General features: G+C 38.6%; 1 protein-coding gene across 8 annotated transcripts in view; it reads right to left on the bottom strand.

Moving 5' to 3' along the window:
• Positions 1–22,852: 22,852 nt before the first annotated feature.
• Positions 22,853–26,535, bottom strand: part of FRK (fyn related Src family tyrosine kinase) — a 167,319-nt gene continuing 163,636 nt past the window's right edge. For all 8 annotated transcript variants that reach the window (XM_054491775.2, XM_054491772.2, XM_063666518.1 and 5 more), the window contains one exon: positions 22,853–26,431. In XM_054491775.2, the coding sequence (XP_054347750.1) occupies positions 26,220–26,431 (212 nt within the window). In that variant the 3' untranslated portion in view covers positions 22,853–26,219. The remainder of the gene's footprint in view (positions 26,432–26,535) is intronic.

The following is a 26,535-nucleotide window of genomic DNA, read 5'->3' on the forward strand; positions in this document are numbered from 1 at the left end:
GCTTTTGCATTGATTGGAATAGAAATGATTCTGAAAGTGAGTAAATACCAAAGGACACTGGTTACTATGCACTTCTAAAAACATTGATTTCTCAATCCTTAATTTCAGACAAATATTGACTGTTCCTTAATGCTAAGAGGCATAAGTGAAGATTAAGTGCTGAGCCAGAGAGCAACTTTGGGCTAAAGAGAAATAAATTCAAATTCCGTTACAAAAGTAGTGAAATCCAAGTACTGAATAAATTAACAAGTGGTTTCTACCCACCTAGATGTCTGGGATCCTCTAATACTTCCTTCCAGTACTCACCAGTAACCTACCAGGTAAACTTATATAAACTTCATTTTGCCCTCTGGTGGAAAACGAAGTTCTAAAGTTCCATTAGGGAAAAAAAGCATATCATATTCTTCTACTCCCCATGGCTCTTAAGTAGGATTTTCACATAACAATGGCTCGACAAATATACACTAAATGAATGAATTTAATTTCCTTAAATATGTTTCTCATAGTTAAATTCAACAGTCATGTTAGCTGAGGGGCCACTGAGTAAAGAAAATAAAATTTTGATAGATAATTACACACACACACACACACCAGTTAAAACACCACTCTACCTTGCTGTTATTTAATCAGCATGGCAAAGGTGAGAAGAGGGAGTCAGTTCTCAAACTTATAAATGTGTTCTCAGTCACAGGTGCATAATTACTTTGCAAAGCATATTAATTAAATCTTCCAAGTATTAATAGACTCCTAAGTTAACATGTTTTCCCCCACAATTGTGTTCACCTAATTCATACTTGAAGGCAAAGGTACACACAGAATTTCTAACTCATCCATGTGCAGAAAATTGTAGAGTAATCAGAAATCAGGGACAGAAGACTCACATTGAAAAAACAAGAGATAAAGGATAAAGAGAACCCAAAGCTAAATTACAAAGCATTCTTATGATGCTTCCTTTTGTTGGAATTGTGAAACTTTGGTGATTTTTGCAAAGAGAAATAATGTGATGAATTCATTTTGTAGATAAAAATAATTTGGCAGCTTCTTCAGACTCTCCCCTCCTGAAGCACGAGAGATGATGGGAGGGTGCTACCTTATGTAATTATATTAGTCCATTTTCACACTGCTGATAAAGACACATCTGAGACTGAGCAATTTACAAAAGAAAGAGGTTTAACTGGACTTACAGTTCCACGTGACTGGGGAAACCTCACAATCATGTCAGAAGGCAAGGAGGAGCACGTCCCATCTTACGTGGATGGCAGCAGGCAAAAAATGAGAGAGCTTGTGCAGGGGAATGCCTCTTTTTAAAACCATTAGATCTCATGAGACTTATTCACTATCACGAGAACAGTAGGGGAAAGACTTGCCCCCATGATTCAATTATCTCCCACCAGGTCCCTCCCACAACACGTGGAAATTCAAGATGAGATTTGGGTGGTGACACAGCCAAACAATACCAGTGCTACCTTATGTAATCCAATGATCCAGGTGGGAGGTAATGGGTTTACATTAGGACATTACTGGTGAGAATGGAGACAGTGACACATAGCATAAATGTTCTGAAGGAGCAAGTAATAAGGATTCATGCCTGACAGAATGAAAGAAAAATGATCAAGTGCAATATCAAAGTTTCTATTTTGTATGATTGAGATAATGAAGATTCCATTGATAGAAATATTAGAAACAAATTGTCCCTGGATCTGCCTAGTCTTAGATGGCAGAAGGACATATCTTCTTTGTACGTAGTTTCCTCCTCCATAGGGAGGAGAAAATAGCATCTGTTTTTCAAATTTTAATGAAGATTAAATGAGATAATATAAAGTACTAAGAACAGTATCTGGGATGTCCTAAGCATCACCTAAGTCTTTGCCAATGTGTAAATACATTATCATAGACAGTTTCAAGTGTAAGAAGATAATTTAAATATGAGGTTTTCAACTCCAATATAGATTTGAGTATCATCAACCTCTTTCCTGGATCAAGCCCTTGTATTTGCTAATTTTTTTCTCCTGTCCTTCAAATGGCTAGATTATTTTTCATTATTCAGGCCTTATCTCCCTCGTTACACCAACAGAAACATTTCCATGTCTAAATTAGCTCAGATTCAAAATTCCCACATCGGTTTGTCTTTACACCATCCTATTGTTATCAGAAATCTTGCTCCAATGGTAATTGTTGTTTTTAGTTTATTAGTTTACTATTCCCACTAACTAAGATACCATACTAGGATGTGAGCACCAAAACGACAAAAAGTTTTGTTGTTAGTGGTGGTGTTAATGGTGGTGGTGGTGGTGGTGATACCCATACAGAAACACTGCAGTTGACAAAAACTCAGGTGGACCCTCACAGAACTGAGTGAAATGCTTGTCCAGGCATTACTAGGATTTACATTTTCACAGTTTCTCTAGTTGGTACACCACTGAATCTCTGGCACTTAATATGGTTCCTGATACCCAACGAGAAGTTGCCTCTGTTAAAATCAGAAGGGTGTGCAGGAATAAGGGACTCAAAAGGGATAGAAAGCCACACACAGAAGCAACAGATGGAAGGTGTCATTGACTGTAGGTAAAAATAGCAGGAGGAGGAAGTGATGTTACCTGAGCTCTACAGTGGGAGAAAAGGGGCCAACGACTAGAGCTGAAACTAGGATCTCTGTTCAACAGTGAGGAGATGAGAGGAGAAATAATTACCCCAACTCACTTTCCTCCCATCCTTCTATTGTCCAAGTCTAACCCAATACCAGAGAACAAGGGAGATGAGTGATACAGCTGTAGAAGTCATCCTCTGATGGCACAAAGCATGGCAAAGAAGGATTTGCAGCAAGCAGAGAATGAGCAGCACAGCACTCAATGAATACTCGTGGTTGTTAAATCTATGTATACATGAGAGTTAACACCAAAGGAATAGACAAGAACTCTAGCCAAAGTGTGATTAGATATGAACAAGAAATCAAGAAGCAACTATTTTGAAAATGCCCTTATCTAGGGAATGAGAAAAAATGGAAGTTTAAGAGAAAAATATGGCATTTGTTGAGGGTCACTACACTTTTCCATCACTATTTTCCTTGGGCTAAAATTTTAATAGTAAATATTTTTAATAAGCAATTTTCCTTTCTCACATTTTGATTGAGACAAATTTCCCATTCCTTTTGAGGCTTATGGTGTTCATTTGACCTATTTAAAATGTAGAGTTCTGCCTTTGATAGTCTATTGGTAGGAAAAAAAAAGATGAATATAATAAAAAAGAGGAAAAAGTCCATTGATTTCTACTACTGTCTTTAAAAAATTAAAATAAAATTTGTCAATTGATTACAGTCACCATATCTCTAAGCAAATTACTCTCAGGAACTTTAAGACAAACTTAGAAAAGATGAAGTAGATAAGACTTAGAAAACGTGAACTAAGCAGATGTCAAAATGTCCTGCCTTCTCAGATGAGTCAGAAAAGCAGAAGAGTGAAAAATCATGAAAAATATAACAGATGAAAAACGGAGGTCAGTTTCAAACTTGCAGATTTTAAGTAGATAGTTTCCATATTTAGAGATGGAGTAGGCTACACACTGAGCCATTCTAAGCAAATTTTACTTACAGAGTACATTCCCTACAGAAACTATAATATCTCTATAGAGTTACTCAGAATGTTTGCAAACCTTTGGCGATCTACAACCCAAGATAAGATCTAAGTTTCTTGGTAAGCAACAGGTCTCATTAGGCTCTTTGAAGCTGTGGTCTGTTGGTGAGATGTTTCAAAGAGGACAGAGACTGTGTTGTTTTTGTTGTTAGTGGCGGTGGTGGTGGTGGTGGTTGTGATACACATAGAGAAACACTGCAATTGACAAAAATCAGGTGGACCCTCACAGAACTGAGTGAAATGCTTGTCCAGGCATTACTAGGATTTATATTTTCACAGTTTCTCTTTTATAAGACCTAACATTGCCAACAGTGCCCCATCATAGCTCTCTAATATAAACCGTGATAACTAAAGCCCGAAACATTTCATTTTTTATAAAACTATCTAAACTTAGGCACTCAGATTATTTCATATGAGTTCTATTTGAAACATCTCTAGAAATTTTCTAGGATGAAAATAAATCTGATAATTTTTATTTAACAAGGAAATAGGCTTGTCAGTTCTCTATTTTCCAGGTCCAGGGAAATTAAGAATGATTTCAAAGAATCATCAAGCCCTTGGAATTTGGTTTAAGAAAAACCGCAACCATACTGCAGTGCTGGCAGACAGAGAGTATTTTAGTGCTCTGAAGATTAATGACATAATGAGAAGAACTTTAGCACCATTTTACCTTTATATCCCCATAATATTGGCCTTTTGGTTACAAAAACTGCAGCATTCAGGCAGAAATACTGGGTCAGAGTGAATCATCCTTAGAATGTAGGGCCGAGACTTAGTCGATCTTTCTAGGCCCATTATCCCCAGGGGCTAGAAAATATCTGGCACATAATATACACTCAATAAATAGCTGCTGAATAAAAATGAATGAATGAATGAACGAATGAACGAATGAATCATCACTTTAACTTGATCTGAAACACTCATCTCGAGAATGGAGAAAATTAGTAAACAGTGAATCATCCTGGAACCTTGAGTGAAGACAGCCTGAGTATAGCTGAACTTCGATTATAATAATAAATTTGTTTGACCTAAAATTTTCCTTTATGGTTCAGGAAGCCCTCCTTATAGAACCTTCCCATAACATGGAACCTGCTCAGTTTAAGATTTAACAGAGCAATTCTCTCCTGACATCCAAGCCTCCTCACATTTTTAAGTCACAAGCCCTAAAAACTGATACTAACTGTATCAGGCTTCATGTGTATTTTAGGAAAATTTGGGAATTTTTGTTCTTCGCATGATTGGAAATTGAGACAACAGTGTTCTTCTTTTATCTAGTTAGGTAAGTGAGATGATCCCATCTTCATCCTAAATTCAGTCTCTTATGATCCCGACCCTAGGCAATTTTTTCTTTGATTTCACATTGAGAGACAGAAGTGAAGATAAATAATCCTTATAAACTTTAGCCCTAAAGCAAAATGAATTTAATCCACTTGTTTTTATTTATTCTGGAAACAGGTATTCTAATTAGTGAATTGGGAGCTCTCTCATGTGCTTCTCTGCAGAAAGCTTCCAAGGAAAGATTCAGCACCACTTGATTATCTATGGAACCAGAGTTGTGAATAGACGACTAATGGAGAATGTCTTTTGACTTGGCTCTCAACTTGCACTCGTCACATTCATTCATGGCACCAGCTCTATGGATGTCTTGTCTAGAGGCAGAAAGTTTCACCACTTGGCCACCAGCTGATCTGGATATAGGCAAACCACACCATCTCCAGTATCCCTTTAAGAAAATGTTGCTCTTGCCATCTGCCAAGAAGCCAGAAACTGTGTTTTTAGTTGTGAAGGTTTGGACTGTCCTCTTTTTTATCTATTCGAGAAAATAATATGTACTGGTTGCCTACTTTATGCCAGGCACTCTGCTAAGAGTTGATCTTATGTGATTTGAGGCCAACTACCTCTAGGAGAAAGAGATCATTTTAAACTACAAGTGAGTTCTGTGTATGAGCATGAACTGGAATACAACTCAGATTGTTCCAAAACCTTCTGTGTGCTGGGCATTCCTAAATTAATTATTCCCTGAGATACCCATATTTTATAAATTTTTAAAAATAAGACAGCCTGATTAGTCACCTCCAGATCACAGAGTCATAGAGTAAGCCTCCTTCACACACTGAGTTCTGTCTACCAAAACTCACTTTTACGTGCTACGTTTACTACCTTGGAGTTGTCTTCCCTACACTGGTGTTTCTTTTCCATTATATATGCCAAACTTGAAGAAAAATGTGAGGCAAATAAATGTATTTTATGAGAACCAAGAAATCTCAAAATTCTCTAGAGACTAAAATTTTAAAATAGGAATAAAATGCAAAGAATAGTTATAGTATTTTGGGAAATATGGCAAATGAAGTTAGATTAAAAATAGACTTAACTGAAAACTAACTTTTTAAATTTAAACAGATGCCTACAAACTAAACAGAATCTCTGATGAACTTAAAGGGTCAAGTTATTTCATGTCCTAAAAGAGGGGTACGGTTGAAAACCCTGATTAAAGTTTCTAGGATAAGTCCCATAAATTTGAAACTCAAACTGGAAGCCTATATGTATGTGCCAATTATTTTTCAGGCTAGATAGAATACAGGTCCTTGGCTTAAAATTCAATTCCCTTCCAAATCTGGTGGTGATTTCTTCTTCCAACTTGGACCAACCCTCCAATCTGATTTCATTCTGTCTCCTGAGCCCTCATAGTGGTCCATGTATGTCTGGGTAATAGAACTTACACGATATTGTAGTCATTGGTTATTCATCCATGTTCCCATAGATGATAGTCTTGGAGGACAGAAACTGAATGTTTAGAGCTAACATGTTTTGAGTACATAGCCCTGTGCCAGACATTGCTCAAAGTGTGTTTCTTACTTAATTCTCAAAACAGTTCTGTGGTCTAGGTAATATCCCCATTTTGCAGATTAAAACCAAACAAAACAAAACAACAACAAAAGAAAAAACAAGTAAACAAGATTAGGTAACATGACCAAAATCAACAACTCCTAATTCAAACTTAGAATTTAAATCCAATAAATCTAGCTCCAAAGCTTAACCATTTAACCACACTGTCTTCCTCTGTTATTCATATTTTTATTCCCAATGGTACCCAGTCCCTAGCACAGAGCAGATGCTCAGTAAGTGTTGGGTTGAAGAGTGAATGAAAGCCCAAAGCATTTCCACCACCAGCACCCACCCACCTCCTTATATCTCAACCTTCACAGCAGGAGATTTACTGCCCAGACTAAAATTAAATTACATTGCTTTTCTTAACTACACACTGACGAACTTGTGAAAGGAGACAGCTCAAAAATATGCTATGTGGCAAGGGAATATCAGTGCAGAACTAAGTTCCTCACACATAACCCACTAAGTGGTATTTGAGAGTTGGCTATATTTGATAACACATACTTAGATCCAAATATCTCAAGACCTTCATGAAATATTCATAGCTTTATGTTCATGAAATCCTCATTGCAATTCATAAATACTAACAACAATATTTTACCAAGAGAAAAAAATGCTTATAAAATTAAGTGATGTGATTTGACAAAGGCCTGTCAGTAAATCTTTGGCTAAGACTGAAATAGATGCTGTAAATCTAACTATGTAGTCTCAAGAGGGAAGAATGAGTTTTCTCCCACGACCTCACCAACTCTGCTTAGCTACGTTTTTTTCTTCTTCCAGGTCCCTTTCTTCTCTTTTTTCATGGGATTGCATTTCTACCCTTTGCCAAACATAGGAAAGAATGAAGTAGAGAAAATGGAACAATCCCTGCAGAAGTCAGAAAGCAGAAAATTCCTCAATTCCTCAGAGAACATTCACCCTTTCCTTTTCTGCTACCTTCATTTTCACCTGCAACTACTTAGTAGTTATAAAAGTGTTACCGAAAGCTTACTCTGTAGGTAAATCAAATGTTCTCCTAAATAGGCCCAAAACCAAAACTTTCTTTGCCCAGCAGTGTCTCAGAACCATATTGGGATTCTAACATTCCATATATTTGCATCTATTTTTATCCCCAGAAAAAAATAAGACAAACAAGATATGAAGTCAACCTTCCATTGACATTTTTTCCAGCATTAACCAAGTAGTACTTTTCTTTCTTAAAATCTTCTTGCGCTCAGGACACATGGACATGAGACTGCCAGAATTTAACCAAGCAATGTCAAAAATGTGAGAAAATATAATTGTATGATTTGTGCAGAAAAAGTACAGAAATCTTTCTACATCTTCATCTCATTAGAAGTTTGTTTATCAGGATAGAATTAACCTGAAGAACATAATTCTTCTTTATTGAACACATTGATTTATACCTAATATTGAGCAGATAATAAAGTACAGATCAACTAGTTTTCAGATCCACCAAAAAGTATCTATGGAATTTAGACAGTCTTAAAGTGTTAACACAAAATCAATATTTGACATATTAATATACTTAAATTTTATGCTGAAATGCATTAATGGTTTAATGGAAGAAAATAAAATTATTCTAAGGTTCCAAATTAAGTAGAGTTAATACCACAAACAACATATCATTTTCACTGTTTCCTGATGTAAAAGTTCTAAAGCACAATGGGAAAAAAAATTGTGCAGTTTTTCACTGGTGTGATAATTTAAGACTCCTATGATTGAAAAAATGAACTATGATTAGTTGTCAGTTTTGAGTTAGTATTAAAAATGTTTTACTTTTTGTGTTAATAATAATTCAAATGCCTGTAATTTAAAAAAATTAATTTCACAGAGGTCTATTCATATTTCTTTGTTAAAAGAGTGAATAAGCAAAGAAAGAGAGCAAAGATATATAAAGAGCATTTCAACGCATTTGAAATATAATTGGGCATGTGGGAAGATATTCAATGTGCATCATAAAAACACATATAAAAATAAGAACTGAAATATTAGAATCTCTATAGTAAAAAAGGAAAATCCGTGAGGGCTATATGCTATTAACTCTGTTTTGGTGAGGAATACTCAGTTATTTTGATGATTAGAGTTTGGTGAGTCATGAACTGTGTAATTTTGCATTTTTTCTAAAATGTAGAGCACTGTGTTGTAATCTATAATCAATGCCTTCATTGCAGATCTGAGCACAGGTACTTAAAATTAAGGGAGCACATTTTCGGTATTTTTTTACACACTGAATATTGTATCAGAATTTTAGATTATTTCTAAGGTCCTTTTCTTTTTTCTTCTAATCATAAAGTGTTTGGCAGCAATCTGGGCCCCCATCTGCTGGTCAGCTTGAGAACTCCTGAAATTAATTTATCTGTTGCTTTAATGTTTGCTATTACTTGATGTTGGTACCCATCCCCATTTGCACAACATTGCACATCATACATGTTTTACAATAATATTTGTAATGTGCAGCCACAAAATCAAATCTTGAATTTTATCTTTGCAATTCTCTAAATTAGGCACAATTTCTCTAAAATACAGGGAAAAAACAACTCGAGACAACCTTATTTATGCCATTTCTTTAAGATTTAGAGAGTCTATGAAGCAGACTTATTTGAAGAAAAATGTCCCTTGAATTACTAAATATCCCTTGCTTGTTATTATTTTTGTTTGCAAGTTTCATTCCATAAGAGGAAAGAGCTTCTTATAGCCTGACTACATGATCTCCAAGGTTCCTATCAGTTCTAAAATTCTGCAGTTCTATGAAAATAGATTGATGAAGATAATGTCCAAGGAAGATTTTATTGCAAGATCACTTCTGTCTGACAGCCCCTAAAACTTAGGGTTTGAACTAAGGATATTTTAAAGCCAAATAAGAACACTTTTGCATTATTCATAAGCCAATTAACCAGATAAAAGAAGAAACATTTCTCCAAAGACTTTGATGATATGTTTTCTTAAAATAGCCTTGCTTTTCTTTGTTTTCGTTTTCCTTCCTTTTCCCTTTTTTTTCTTATAATTTTATTATTTGGGATGATTCAAATATCTTCTCTCTGACACATTAAAACTTCAGCTTCTTGTTACCTCTTTGACACTGTTTTAACATATTCCAATTGATTTCATAATTCATCTGCAATAAGCCATATTGTTTCAATTAGACCTAACATCCATATTCAAGAAAAATGAAAAGATATTTTACTTGGATTTAGTTGAAATTTTTCTTTTTTTTTACCTGTTTCTCTAGTCTAGATAAAACGTATTTCTAAGGAAAAGCAAACTGCTTACTCTCAGAATATTAACAAACTAGATCAATGTTTAGGAAACAGGTAAGAAAATGTCACCATGAAACTCTTATTAAAACAGTATACGGTTAGTCCTGGAATAGGAGATGTATTCGTTCAAAATACGTTTTTACTATATTCCAGGCTTAAATTCCCCTAAGGCAAAGAAATTTTGTTTAACAAAGAAGGCCCATATTATGCAATCCATACAAATTCAATAAGCAAGATAGCAGTTGGTTATTCTTTCAGATTTGAGTCACCAATCATTCCTACATTATTCTATGTATTCTATTTTGGCCAAAATAACCTCTGGCAATCATTTATAGAGCATTCAAACGAGACCTAGTCTCTCCCATTTTTAGAAACACAAACACACACACACACACACACACACATATTCTCTGAATTTCAAATCCACAGTTAGTTATGTCTCCTCTCACCTTCACAGCTCCATGCTGGAAAAAGCTGTCAGTCCAATAAATGTTGCCCCCAACCTCACATCTCTCACTTGTGCCTCAACCCACTGCAGTCTACTGTTGATCCCACTTCTCAGGTGAAAATGCTCTTCTTTAGGGCCTCCACGTTGCCAAAAGCTAACAGCAGTCTTCAGTTAACATCTCAAATTAAATGTTTCATGACATCTTAAACTGATTAACTAACAAGCTCCTATGATCACCGCTACCCACCAACTTCCTTTCTGTAGTCCCATATTTTAATTACTCCTGGAGGACATCCTTGATACATAATTCTTCTGGGCCCACATAGCCAAACAGTTGGCAAGTTCTGCTATTTCCACCTCCAAATGTCTCACATGCATCATTGTTTTCATTATCTCCTGCCTTCCACTAAGCTGACCCACTATTACCTCTCACCCAAACAATCCATCCTACTAAATTATCTCTCCATATCCATTCTTATCCTCATCGAAGCCATATTTTAAATAAAATAATATTTTAAGGTCCAAATTAGGTCATATTGTGCCCGGAATTGGTGGGTTCTTGGTCTCACTGACTTCAAGAATGAAGCCGCGGACCCCCGTGGTGAGTGTTCCAGTTCTTAAAGGCGGCATGTCCGGAGTTTGTTCCTTCTGACCTTCAGATGTGTTCGGAGTTTCTTCCTTCTGGTGGGTTCGTGGTCTCGCTGGCTCAGGAGTGAAGCTGCGGACCTTCGCGGTGTGTGTTGCAGCTCTTAAGGTGGCGCGTCTGGAGTTGTTCGTTCCTCCCTGTGGGTTCGTGGTCTCACTGGCTTCACGAGTGAACCTGCAGACCTTCCTGGTGAGTGTTACAGCTCATAAACGCAGTGTGGACCCAAAGAGTGAGCAGCAGCAAGATTTACTGCAAAGAGCGAAAGAACAACTCTTCCACAGTGTGGAAGGGGACCCAAGTGGGTTGCCACTGCCAGCTCCAACAGCCTGCTTTTATTCTCTTATCTGGCCCCACCCACATCCTGCTGACTGGTCCACTTTACAGAGAGCCGATTGGTCTGTTTTACAGAGCTGATTGGTCCGTTTTGACAGGGTGCTGATTGGTGCGTTTACAATCCCTGAGCTAGACACAAAAGTTCTCCACATCCCCACTAGATTAGCTGGATACAGAGTGTCCACACAAAGGTTCTCCAAGTCCCCACCAGAGTAGCTAGATACAGAGTGTCGATTGGTGCATTCACAAACCCTGAGCTAGACACAGGATGCTGATTGATGTGTTTACAAACCTTGAGCTAGATACAGAGTACCGATTGGTGTATTTACAATCCCTTAGCTAGACATAAAGGTTTTCCAAGTCCCCACCAGAGCAGCTAGATACAGAGTGTCCATTGGTGCATTCACAAACCCTGAGCTAGACACAGGGTGCTGATTGGTGTGTTGACAAACCTTGAGCTAAATACAGAGTGCCCATTGGTGTATTTACAATCCCTTTGCTAGACATAAAGGTTCTCCAAGTCCCCACCAGACTCAGGAGCCCAGCTGGCTTCACCATGCGGATCCCACACCGGGGCCGCAGGTGGAGCTGCCTACCAGTCCTGCGCCCTGCGCCCGCACTCTTCAGCCCTTGGGTGGTCGATGGGACTGGGCGCCCTGGACAGGGGGCAGCGCTCGTCGGGGAGGCTCCGTCAGCACAGGAGCCCATGGCAGGGAGGGGAGGCTCAAGCATGGTGGGCTGCAGGTCTCGATCCCTGTCCAGCGGGGAGGCAGCTAAGGCCCGGTGAGAAGTCGAGCACAGCAGCTGCTGGCCCAGGTGCTAAGCCCCTCACTGACAGGGCGGGGCAGGGCCGGCTGGCCACTCCAAGGGTGGGGCCCGCGGAGCCCACGCCCACCCAGAACTCGCGCTGGCCCGCAAGCGCCTCCTGCAGCCCCAGTTCCCGCCCGGGCGTCTCCCTCCGCACCTCCCCGCAAGCTGAGGGAGCCGGCTCTGGCCTCTGCGAGCCCAGGAAGGGGCTCCCACAGTGCAGCGGCGGGCTGAAGGGCTCCTCAAGCACGGCCAGAGTGGGCACCAAGGCCAAGGAGGCACCGAGAGCAAGTGAGGGCTGTGAAGGCTGCCAGCACACTGTCACCTCTCAATATTAACAATTTCAAGGTTTTCAGTGACTGCCCAGTGGGATTAAGATTCTGATTATTAACCTCAACTATATGAACCTCTATGATTGGGGCTGGACATGCCTGGCCAGCCTTAATGTGAATCCTTTCCCCCTCACTCCCACACTCCCATCAAACTGGGTCTATGTCTTTTCCATGCCTACCTTCGGACTAGAGGTACTTAATAAGCTTTTCATCCTTAAGACCACAGGTAAACACCACTTTCTTCATTTTTCCCCAACCCCCAGGACCGGTTAGGAGCATTTGTTATTCACTCCCACAGCATCCCACATTTCTCCTCTATAATACTCAGCAAAACCTACTTAAGTACTTTTTGTGTGACTTTTGTTTAACTTCCATATGTTGCAGGATACTATTTTAAGATATTAGCTAATGTTTTTCCCAGGTATTTTCTGTTATGCTTTAGTCCTCCCACTTTGGACTACTAGACTATGAGGCTCTATCATCTAAAGGGAGAATTGTTACAGTTGAAAAATAGGAAAACACAAGTCAAATTCTTGTCGTTAGAGTTTTAAAATCCAAGGCTTTTGAAATGAATTTATCAGTCTTCTGGTCCACCCCACCTAAGTTCAGCATCATAAAAGACTAAAGATTCAAGTGCAAAGGGAAGAACGGAGTTAAAGGAACATTCACAGTTTGGTAAGCCCTGCTCTACAATGTGAAGAGGAAGAATGGGAGGACTTCCGGGTGAGCTGGGGGAATCCGAGAGCAGAGGGTACCTATGTTCATTCCCAAGTAGAGACTGAGAGGAGGAAAGCTTCCAAGTACTTTCTCACATATGGCATAGTAGAGGGGAGAAGAGCTCCTGGTTGTGGGAGCATTTAGGCAGAGGGGTTGAATTCTTCCTTTGGACCACATAAGGATATAGAAATGGATTAGAAAGAGTTGAGGCCACATTCACTTCAATTGGGAGAGAAGACATCTCAGCAGATAGCCACATAGACAGGTAATGACCTAATACTGGCACCAGACAATTCCTCCTGCCCCAAAGCCTTAACTTGCTAAAGGCACATAGCACTTAGGGAAAAATGCTAGAAATAACATTTATTTTCCAATAGCTGGCAGAATTAAGATTTTAAATAGATAATGTGTTATTCAGAAATTGGGTGTTCCAGTCTCTAGAAATAGAGATTAGACATCACAGTTGCTTAAATAGCATAGCATTTCAGCCCTCCAATACTAGAATTCCTGAGGTCAGCAATCCAAGGATGGCATGGCAACTTCCCTTTCATCAGTGACCCACAGCCTACTTAGAAGTGACTTCCGGGCTGGGCACAGTGTCTCACGCCTGTAATCCCAGCCCTTTGGGAGGCCAAGGCGGGTGGATTGCCTGAGCTCAGGAGTTCGAGATCAGCCTGGGCAACAAGGTGAAACCCCGTCGCTACTAAAATACAAAAAATTAGCCAGGTGTGGTGGCATGCGCCTGTAATCCCAACTACTTGGGAGGCTGAGGCAGGAGAATCACTTGAAATCAGGAGGCGGAGGTTGCAGTGAGCCGAGATCCTGCTATTGCACTCCAGCCTGGGCCACAGAGCGAGACTTCGTCTCAAAAAAAAAAAAAAAAAAAAAAAAAGAAGTGACTTCCATCTCTAAGTGTTCCTCATGATCTAAGATGGCTGCCGGGGTTAAGGCTTAAGACTTAACAAAGGAGAAAAAGACGAAGAACGGCCCATTGCAGCTCTCTGTTTACCATACAAAGGCTTCCTAGAAGTCCTGCAAACCAACTTTCTCTTACTGATCTTTCACAACCTCTAGCTGCAAAAGAGGGAGGGCAGTGTGATCTTTCAGCTGGTTCTGCTACTAAGGAGGAAAGTGAGAATGGATCCTTAGACGATAATTTAATTCTTAGGAGGAAAACAAGAAGGTAAAAGTGTGCATGTAGGTTTGTGAGCTAAGATTCACATGCCCAGTCGGTCTCCCCTGATAGTAAGCTTAGAGAAAAACAGGGTGTATTTCTCTGTTAACAATTATATCCAACATTTAGTTCAATATTTCTACTTAGTAAGCAATCAATATATGCTGAATGAATAAATATAATAATTAATTAAGAAGGAATGGATAACTGGGTACTTGTGACCTTCCACCACTCAGCCTCACTTAGAGTTTACTTGATGTTTTATCACAGTGCAACAGGCTTTAGTGCTACTTAGTATTTCTGGGGAGCTCTATGTCTGGGCACATGGTAAGATTGTATATCCATCATTCCTTGTGTCTGGGTGAAGCCACATAATTGCGGCCGATGAGTGGGAGCAAAAGTGACATGTGTATCTTTTGGGCCCAAGGATGGGACTGCCAACATGAGATCCACTAGAGCTTTCATTCCTACTGCCACAGCAACCAACAACGTCTAAGCTGGAGGTTTCTCCATTAGCCTGGGACTCTGAGAAAGGTGACATGAAGCAGATGACCTGCAGTAGATGGCATCAGCAAGATCATATCCCCTGGATTCACAGACTTACTTTCTTCATCATGCAAATGCAAACTCTTAACATAGTCAACTGAGGAGACATTTCACTTGCTATGAACACATTGAATTTATGTTTTAGATCCACAACAAACTTGACTTCTGAAACAGTCGACTTTTAAAAGTCAAGGTAAAAATAATCACTTTGATATAATTATCATAATAAACAAATCCAGTGTGAACAAAAATAGAATACATAGGGCAAAATATAATTTCAAGAAAAACCATTGCCTTAATATTTTAAAGAATACAGAAATAAAAATGTTTAAAAATTGTATGTAGTTACATTTGAATCAGGGTAAATAATAGCATTATAACAAGTGGTACAATTAAAAGAGGTTTTCTGTAATCCCTTTTGCTACATATAAATTAGTCATATGTAATATGTGTCACATGTAACTGTATAATATAAATATTAAAGAATACAGTACAAAAACATGCATGTTTTTAAGAGACAAAAATCTCACTGTGGTAGCTTTAAAGTATACAAATCTGGCTAATTTATTTTATTTCTTATTTTTTAAATCAATAATTAAATATAGATTTTGAAAATTGATTAAAAGCTATGATATATTTTTACTCTGAAATTTTGTGGACCATAAAAATTAAATGTAACTTGGTTAATACCAAGCAGTTTTCTTTTTCACAAATAGTATAATTGAAGCCTCTATTCTAAAATATCAGAAAATCATTATAAAGCAATATTTAGTTTCTTCCAAACACGGCAGTTTTAGTTGCTTTTAACCACTTTTTCCCAACATACCATTTCATAGTTATTAGGTAATATGACTTGAATCCTCTGCATGGTAATACTTCTAACTGACACTTGAGGTGTGTTTGAGATATAGTACCCTTTTCTGGAAGAGCTGATTATTCTCCATGAAAATGAAAAAGATGTTACATTGACATCGGTTGCTTCAAATGAATAATAGAGAAATTAACTACCTAGGCAAGAAGAGTAAATGGAAATAATTGGGCATCTCCTTTCTTGTAATTTAATCTTATAACATCTCTGTAGATAGTGTCATCTGAATGCAGATTGAAGCTAAACTTGTTAAGGGTTCTGAAATTCAGGGTTTATATACTATATACCCTGTATGCTATATCAGGGTTTATATACTGTATCTCCAGTATATTTCTAAATTTCATAAATAACTTGAGAGGCCTACTAACATCGCTTTCTTAACAAAAGCAGAGAAAAATCTAAAAGAGTTTAGTGGGGAATGTAGGCAGTAAAAGGATAACACTGAAAATTAAGATATGAATTTAAAAGATTTTTAGATACTTTCCAGCATTTTTTTGATCCTATGACACTGAATATTTTCATCATGTTGAAGATTATAGACTGACTCTTCTACATAATAATTCCAGAAAAAACAAGAATCAAACATTGTCAGATCAGCCCACTGGCAATTCCAATACCCAGGTGTACAAACCTCATTTACTTTTAAGAATGGCCTTTCTCTTGAATTAAATGATGATGCAATTTGAATAAGGTACCCAATCATCACTATTCTAGCTCACATAATGTGTCTTTGTAAAGAATCATAATGAGTCACCAATGACACAATACCAGAAAGGCTATTTGGTTCAGAAATCATATGCTCAACCAGACCATGAAAAAAGTGATTGTAGGTATGGCATATGCTTAACAAGCCATGGAACACCAGCTGGGCTCTGCTTCCTTCAGGAAGCTCCAGCTGGGTAGTGGTATGGCATCCTTCCAATGGCAACAGTTTCCTTTCGGCCTCCACAGAGTCAGAAGAGTTTGGGCCCCTCCTGGTTCATTAGAGCCACACGGTCATCATACAGACAGATATTATGGGTAGAAGCTGAGGGTGAGCCTAGCCTGATGTTACCCCACAGGCTAGTTCTTTGTCTGTCTTTTAAGTCAACCCATTCCCTCAGCCAGTTTGCAGATTCCTGGTCACTCTGACTTTAACTTTGTTTTTGATAACAAAATATTCAGGTTCCACAACTATTCAGTCTACCCTGTGCCTCTTTTGACCTTAGGTAACTTAAATCTATTCCCTTATTTCCTTCCTTACCCTCTTTTTTAAAAAAAAGAAAAAGAAAAACTTAATGGAACATTGAATTTTCTTTATTGCAAATTCTTAGGGTTTCTGTCAAAAGAGATTTGAAATACAACATGAAATGATGTACTCACATCCCTCACCACCATCTCCAAATAACTGAATTACATAAATAAAACATTATATGAAAAGTGCTTTGCTACAATTTACGGGAGGTAAATTTAAGAGAGCTGGCTCATTGTAGGAAAATTCAACTTATCTTTTCCTGATCCTTTTATTTAATACAGGGAGAGAAATTTATGGCAGTTAAAAAAAATCTATTACTGTTTCTCATAACTGAATCCATTATTTTTCTCCGTGATCCATCAGGTAAAAACAAGAATAATAGATTGCTTTGACAGAACCTTGAACATAAATGTCCCCAAGAATCAAACAAAGTAAGTTAAACGGGTTTCAGGTGGTATTAAAACAGGAAAGGATAAACTTCTTTTCATATTTCAAAATCAGATCTTACTTAAAACTTTATTATTATTAGCTACTAAAAAGAAACAAACTATATAGTAGCTGAATTTGCACATTGAAATGGGAATATTTCTATTCATTTCTATATGTGTGCAAGAAAAATTAAACATGAAGAAATGAATTCAAAGAAAAGGAACTATTTTATTTCCATTTATGCTAACTGGTTATTTATAATTTACTCCTTGATTGCATTGGACTAGATGACTTCAAATAAACAAGTTATTCTATACACAGTCAACTAATTTGAAAGATTAGTGTTGATCTTATCTTAGAAATAGTTTCTGTTTATAAAGGAATCAAGGGGTTCTATAATCTTTAGCTTCACATGACCCATTTAATTCCAAGGTCTTCAGGAAAGTTTGGGTATATATGCACACATCTGCCTGGAATACACACACACACACACCACGTAAACACACACAAAAATAAATATATACACACTCACATACCCGCATGTATATATTTAGAGAGAGAGAAAAGAGGGAGATGAGGTGATGATGATAGATGGGTGGACAGATAGATACAGAGATAGATAATTCTAAGCGTTAATTCATCTCAGGGAATGTTCTCCTTAATGAACACTTCTCCAGCATCTCATATTCTCTACTTTTATTCAGATAAGCCAACCTCTCAACTTGTCTCTGAGGAAGGTGACCACATTCCCAGATTCAGAGTCAGAACTTATTTTAATCCAATCAGCACATAACATTCACATTAAGCCTATTTTTGGTCCATGGCTGGGCATAGGACCCAAGTTTGCTGGAACACAAAAATGAAAATAATTTTTAATCCAAGCTTGGGATGGAGATTTCCCATTTTCTCTTGCCAGATGAGGAGAAGAGAACACGGAACCCCAGTTTTGCCATTGATAGCCATCTGTGACCCTGGGAAGGAGGGCAATGCTGATGGCAGAGGGAGGCTTGGAAAGGACATGGGTCTTCGTTCACATTGAACTGCTAATGATATTGTGCCTGGAGCCCTCCCTACTTCCTGTCTCCCAGTTAAAAGAGTTTACAAATTTACTTCTTGTTTAATCTACTTTGAATTTGGGTTTCTGTAACTGTTTAGATAGGCCCTTCTCCTTTAAAGAAAGACAAGAGAATATACTCAAAATATCCTGCTTTCTCATGGCTTGTTTCATTCCTATTGTTTTACACTGGAAGATCTTTGAATATATATTTGATTTTGAAAGCACCTTGGAAAAGTCTACCTAGTTATCTAATGAGACAGATAATTTGATACATCCGTTGTTTAAAAAAACAATAACTTTGTTACAAAGGTTAATTCAAACTTAAGATGAGTAAAAACCCTCTTATCCTACCAGACCAAAAAAAAAAAAAAACTTTCATAACCAAGTTTAGACATCATTCCTAGCCTCTAGTTCTGAAATAGAGTTTGACCTATTTTGTAGTCCATTTAAAACTCTGGTCTGATTGCTGGCAAGATGGCCGAATAGGAACAGCTTTGGTCTGCAGCTCCCAGCGAGAACGACGCAGAAGGCAGGTGATTTCTGCATTTCCAACTGAGGTACCCAGTTCATCTCAGTGGGACTGGTTGGACAGTGGGTGCAGCCCATGGAGGGCCAGCCGAAGCAGGGTGGGGTGTCACCTCACCCAGGAAGCACAAGGGGTCAGGGAACTGCCTCCTCTACCCAAGGGAAGCCATGAGGGACCGTACCTGAGGAACGGTGTACTCCGGCCCAGATACTGCACTTTTCCCATGGTCTTTGAAACCCGCAGACCAGGAGATTCCCTCCGGTGCCTACGCCACTGGGGCCCTGGGTGTCAAGCACAAAACTGGGCAGCCGTTTGGACAGACACTGAACTAGCTGCAGGAGTTTTATTTTCCATACCCCAGTGGTGCCTGGAATGCCAGCAAGGCAGAATTGTTCACTCCCCTGGAAGGGGGGCTGAAGCCAGGGAGCCAAGTGGTCTGGCTTGGTGGGTCCCACCCCCACAGAGCCCAGCAAGCTAAGATTCACTGGCTTGAAATCCTCACTGCAAGCACAGCAGTCTGAGGTCAACCTGGGACACACGAGCTTGGAGGGAGGAGGGCTGTCTGCCATTGCTGAAGCTTGAGTAGGCATTTTACCCTCACAGTCTAAACAAAGCTGCCTGGGAGTTTGAACTGGGTAGAGCCCACCACCTCAGCTCAGCAAGGCCACTCTGGCCAGACTGCCTCTCTAGATTCCTCCTCTCTGGGCAGGGCATCTCTGAAAAAAAGGCAGTCAGGGGCTAATAGATAAAACCCCATCTCCCCGGGACAGAGCACCTGGGGGAAGGGGCGGCTATGGGAGCAGCTTCAGCAGACTTAAACATCCCTGCCGGACAGCTCTGAAGAGAGTGGTAGATTTCCCCAGCACAGTGCTCGAGCTCTGGTAAGGGTCAGACTGCCTCCTCAAGTGGGTCCCTGACCCCCGTGTATCCTGATTGGGAGATATCTCCCAGTAGGGGCCAACAGACACCTCATACAGGAGAGCTCTGGCTGGCATCCGGTGGGTGCCCATCTAGGACGAAGCTTCCAGAGGAAAGAACAGGCAGCAATCTTTGCTGTTCTGCAGCCTCCACTCATGATACCAAGGCAAACAGCATCTGGAGTGGACCTCCAGCAAACTCCAGCAGACCTGCTGCAGAGGGGACTAACTCTTAGAAGGAAAACTAACAAACAGAAAGGAATAGTATGTCCACTCAGAGACCCCATCCGAACATCAGCAGGATCAAAGACCAAAAGTAGATAAATCCAGGAAGATGAGGAGAAACCAGCGCAAAAAGGCTGAAAATTCAAAAAAACAGAATGCCTCTTCTCCTCCAAAGGATCACAACTCCTTGCCAGCAAGGGAATAAAACTGGACGGAGAATGAGTTTGATGGATGGACAGAAGTGGGCCTCAGAAGGTGGGTAATAAGAAACTCCTCCAAGCTAAAGGAGCATGTTCTAACCCAATGCAAGGAAGCTAAGAACATTGTAAAAAGATTAGAGGAATTGCTAACTAGAATAACAAGTATAGAGAAGCACATAAATGACCTGATGGAGCTGAAAAATACAGCATGAGAACTTCATGAAGCATACACAATTATCAACAGCCGAATGGATAAAGCACAAGAAAGGATATCAGAGATTGAAGATCAACTTAATGAAATAAAGGAGAAGACAAGATTAGAGAAAAAAGAATGAAAAGGAACTAACAAAGCCTCCAAGAAATATGGGATTATGTGAAAACACCAAGTCTACATTTGATTGGTGTACCTGAAAGTGACGGGGAGAATGGAACCAAGTTGGAAAACACTTCTCGGGATATTATCCAGGAGAACATCCCCAACCTAGCAAGACAGGCCAACATTCAAATTCAGGAAATACAGAGAATACCACAAAGATACTCCTTGAGCAGAGCAACCCCAAGACACATAATCCTCAGATTCACCAAGGTTGAAATGAAGGAAAAAATGTTAAGGGCAGCCAGAGAGAAAGGTCGGGTTACCCACAAAGGGAAGCCCATCAGACTAACAGAGGATCTCTCTGCAGACACCTTACAAGCCAGAATAGAGTGGGGGCCAATATTCAACATTCTTAAAGGAAGGAATTTTCAACCCAGAATTTCATATCCAACCAAACTCAGTTTCATAAGCAAAGGAGAAATAAAATCTTTTACAGACAAGCAAATGCTGAGAGATTTTGTCACCATCAGGCCTGCCCTAAAAGAGCTCCTGAAGAAAGCACTAAACATAGAGAGGAACAATCAATACCAGCCACTGCAAAAACAGACCAAATTGTAAAGATCATCAAGGCTAGGAAGAAACTGCATCAACTTTCGGGCAAAATAACCAGCTAGCATCATATGACAGGATCAAATTCACACGTAACAATACTAACCTTAAATGTAAACAGGCTGAATGCCCCAAGTAAAAGACAGAATGGCAAATTGGATAAAGACTCAAGACCCATCAGTGTGCTGTATTCAGGAGACCCATGTCACATGCAAAGAGACAAATAGGCTCAAGATAAAGGGATGGAGGAATATTTACGAAGCAAATGGAAAGCAGAAAAAAAAAGCAGGGGTTGCAATCCTAGTCTCTGATAAAACAGACTTTAAATCAACAAAGATCAAAAGAGTCAAAGAAGGGCATTACATAATGGTAAATGGATCAATGCAACAAGAATAGCTAACTATCCTAAATATATATACACCCAATACAGGAGCACTCAGATTCATAAAGCAAGTTCTTAGAGAACTACAAAAAGACTTAGACTCCCACACAATAATAGTGGGAAATTTTAAGAGCCCGCTGTCAATATTAGACAGATAAACGAGACAGAAAATTAACAAAGATATTCAGGACTTGAACTCAGCTCTGGACCAAGTGGACCTAACAGACATCTACAGAATTCTCCACCCCAAATCAGAATATACATTCTTCTCAGCACCTCATCACACTTATTCTAAAAGTGATCACATAATTGGAAGTAAAACACTCCTCAGCAAAAGCAAAAGAACGGAAGTCATAAGAAACAGTCTCTAAGACCACAATGCAATCAAATTAGAACTCAGGATTAAAACTGACACAAAACCCAACAACTACTTGGAAACTGAACAACCTGCTCCTGAATGACTACTGGGTAAATAACAAAATTAAGGCAGAAATAAAGATGTTCATTGAAACCAATGAGAACAAAGACACAACGTACCAGAATCTCTGGGACACATTTAAAGCAGTGTGTAGAGGGAAATTTATAGCACCAACTGCCCACAAGAGGAATCAGGAAACATCTAAAACCGACACCCTAATATCACAATTAAAAGTACTAGAGAAGCAAGAGCAAACAAATTCTAAAGCTAGCAGAAGACAAGAAATAACTAAGATCAGAGCAGAACTGAAGGTGATAGAGACATGAAAAACCCTTCAAAAAATCAATGAATCCAGGATCTGATTTTTTGAAAAGATCAACAAAATAGATAGAATGCCAGCCAGAATAATAAAGAAGAAAAGAGAGCAGAATCAAATAGACACAATAAAAAATGATAAACGGGAGATTACCACTGATCCCACAGAAATACAAAATACCATCAGAGATTACTATAAATACCTCTAAGCAAATAAACTAGAAAATCTAGAAGAAATGGATATATTCCTGCAAACATACACCCTCCCAAGTCTAAACCAGGAAGAAGATGAATCCCTAAATAGACCAATAACAAGGTCTGAAATTGAGGCAGTAATTAATAGCCTACCAACCAAAAAAAGTCCAGGACCAGACAGATTCACAGCCAAATTCTACCAGAGGTACAAAGAGGTACAAAGCTAGTACTATTCTTTCTGAAACTATTCCAAACAATAGGAAAAGAGGGACTCCTCCCTAACTCATTTTATGAGGCCAGCAGCATCCTGAGACCAAAACCTGGCAGAGACACAGCAAAAAAAAAAAAAAAAAAAAAAAAAAGAAAATTTCAGGCCAATATCCCCGATGAACATCCATGCAAAAATCCTCAATAAAATACTGGCAAACCGAATGCAGCAGCACATCAAAAAGCTTATCTACCACAATCAAGTTGGCTTCATCCTGGGATGCAAGGCTGGTTCAACATATGCAAATCAATAAACACAATCCATCACATAAACAGAACCAATGACAAAAACCACATGATGATATCAATAGATGCAGAAAAGGCCTTTGATAAAATTCAACACCCCTTCATACTAAAAACTCTCAATAAACTAGGTATTGATGGAATGTATCTCAAAATAATATGACAGATTTAAGACAAAACCACAGCCAATATCATACTGAATGGGTAAAAGCTGGAAGCATTCCCTTTGAAAACTGGCACAAGACAAGGATGCCCCCTCTCACCACTCCTGTTCAAAATAGTATTGAAAGTTCTGGCCAGGACAATCAGGCAAGAGAAAGAAATAAAGGGTATTCAAATAGGAAAACAGGAAGTAAAATTGTCTCTGTTTGCAGATGATATGATTGTATATATAGGGAACCCCACCGTCTCAACCCAAAATCTCCTTAAGCTGATAAGCAACTTCAGCAAAGTCTCAGGATACAAAATCAATGTGCAAAAATCACATGTATTCCTATACACCAATAACAAACAGAGAGCCAAATCATGAGTTAACTCCCATTCACAATTGCTACAAAGAGAATGAAATATCTAGGATTACAACTTACAAGGGATGCAAAGGACCTCTTCAAGGAGAACTACAAACCACTGCTGAAGGAAATAAGAGAGGACACAAATAAATGGAAAAACTTTCCATGCTCATGGATAGGAAGAATCAATATTGTGAAAATGGCCATATTGCCCAAGGCAATTTATATATTCAGTGCTATCCCCATCAAACTACCATTGACTTTCTTTACAGAATTGGAAAAAACTACTTTAAACTTCATATGGAACCAAAAAAGAGCCCGCATAGCCAAGACAATTCTAAGCAAAAAGAACAAAGTTGTAGGCATCACGCTACCTGACTTCAAACTGTACTACAAGGCTACAGTAAACAAAACAGCATGGTAGTGGTACCAAAACAGATATCTAGACCAACAGAACAGAACAGAGGCCTCAGAAATAACGCCACACATCTACAACCATCTGATCTTTGACAAACCTTACAAAAACAACCAATGGGGAAAGGATTCCCTATTTAATAAATGGTGTTGGGAAAACTGGCTAGCCATATGCAGAAAACTGAAACTGGATCCCTTCCTTACACGTTATACAAAAATTAACTCAAGATGGATTAAAGACTTAAATGTAAGATGTAAAACCATAAAAACTCTAGAAGAAAACCTAGGCAACACCATTCAGAACATAAGCATGGGAAAAGACATCATGACTAAAACACAAAAACCAATGGCAACAAAAGCCAAAATTGATAAATGGGATCTAATTAAACTAAAGAGCTTCTAGACAGCAAAAGAAACTATCATCAGAGTGAACAGGCAACCTACAGAATGGGAGAAAATTTTTGCAAGCTATCCATCTGACAAAGGGCTAATACCAAGAATCTACAAGGAACATAAACAAATTTAAAAGAAAAAAACAAACAACCCCATCAAAAAGTGGGCAAAGGATTTAAACAGACACATTTCAAAAGAAGACATGTATGCAGCCAACAGACATATGAAAAAAAGCTCATCATCTGATCATTAGAGAAATCCAAATCAAAACCACAATGAGATACCATCTCACACCAGTTAGAATGGCAATCATTAAAAACTCAGGAAACAACAGGATGCTGTTTTGGATGCTGAAGAGGATGTGGAGAAATAGGAACACTTTCACACTTCTACTCTGTTGGTGGGAGTATAAATTGGTTCAACCATTGTGGAGGACAGTGTAGCAATTCCTCAAGGATCTAGAACTAGAAATACCATTTGACTCAGCGATCCCATTACTGGGTATATACCTAAAGGATTATAAATCATTTTGCTATAAAGACACATGCACATGCATGTTTATTGTGGCACTATTCACAATATCAAAGACTTGGAACCAACCCAAATGCCCATCAACGACAGACAATAAAGAAAATGTGGCACATATACACTATGGAATACTATGCAGCCATAAAAAAGGATGAGTTCATGTCCTTTGCAGGGACATGGGTAAAGCTGGAAACCATCATTCTCAACAAACTAACACAAGAACAAAAAACCAAACACAGCATGTTCTCACTCATAAGTGGGAGCTGAACAATGAGAACACATGGACACAAGGAGGGGAACATCACACACTGGGGCCTGTCAGGGGATGGAGGGCTAGGGGAGGAACAGCACTAGGAGAAATACCTAATGTAGATGACGAGTTGATGGGTGCAGCAAACCACCATGGCACTTGTACACCTATGTAACAAAACTGCACATTCTGCACATGCACCCCAGAACTTAAACTATAATAAAAAGTACAAAATAAAAAAAAATAAAACTCTGATCTGTAGGCCAAAGGGTACTTCTCTTTCTTTATTAATTACCCAGAAGTCTAGACCACAGCAATCCTACTGTTCTCCTCTCATTTTCCTAAACTATTTTGATACCTATTTCTCAGACTTTATGGGCTATTAGACATTTCTCACATTTCCATAGATAATAACTCATCGTTTTGCAACCTGATTCTCAATATTAGGAGATTAAAACTAATGTATATGACTCTCAGTTGACACATACTGAGGTATAGAAAAATTCCATCATTTCCTTCTGCAAAATGAAAAAGATTTTAATTCGTTTTCTCAACAGCTGCATCTTTTTTTATGCATAGAAACAAATGTGCAATTACTCCAAGTACATTCGAGTCATTTAATGTGGCTTTACCATCATTGTAGTTACAGGATATTTTAAAAGAAAAAAAAAAATCTCAAAGCACAGGTCCTGCTGTGCAGCAAAGCAATCAAATTCCTTCATAATAACAGCCTGATGGGATTCAGCAATCTGAGGAATAATGAATAACCACTCTAATCAGTAAACAGGAAAATGCTACAACAGTCACTGAGTAAAACTTGACTATCATCTGTTGATTCTCTTGATCGGCATTTCAAACAATAAATGGAAATGTAAGTATCTCTTAAAAAGAAAAATAACTTCGTTTAGTGTGCTTAATTTTACCAGGCAGTGAGGAAATTATATATCACCTTGACTGTCCTGCAGTGTTGCCCAATCAATAAAATGCACAAATAATCTTTTTCATAACACATGGACAACTTTATCCTATCACTTGAATATGTCAGAATAAACTGATTGTGCAGTTGGTTGATAACATTGTACTTTGGAATGGATTATTTGAATTTGTTTTGCTACTTTATTATTTGATATTCTTCTCAAGTGTTCATCTTATGCAGTTATTTGCATCTGAATATGAAGAGTCTGTTTCAAAATAGTCTTCAAATTTCCAATGCAGTGTCTCAAATGTAGGTCGTTCCTTAGGCTCTGCATTCCAGCACTCCAACATGATGTTGTAAAATTGCTGTGGACAGTTGGATGGTTGCGGAAGTCTATAGTTTTGAACCAACATCTGGATTACCTGGGCACCTGTCATACCTAGAAAATACAGAACGGAACCAACAAAAAAAAACAAGTTAAAGGTCAGAGTCTTAAACTTATAGCCATTTATACTCCAGGTTACTAAGTAAGTCAATATCCTT

Source organism: Pongo pygmaeus, chromosome 5, assembly GCF_028885625.2.
Source record: "Pongo pygmaeus isolate AG05252 chromosome 5, NHGRI_mPonPyg2-v2.0_pri, whole genome shotgun sequence".
Classification (NCBI taxonomy): Eukaryota; Metazoa; Chordata; class Mammalia; order Primates; family Hominidae; genus Pongo; species Pongo pygmaeus.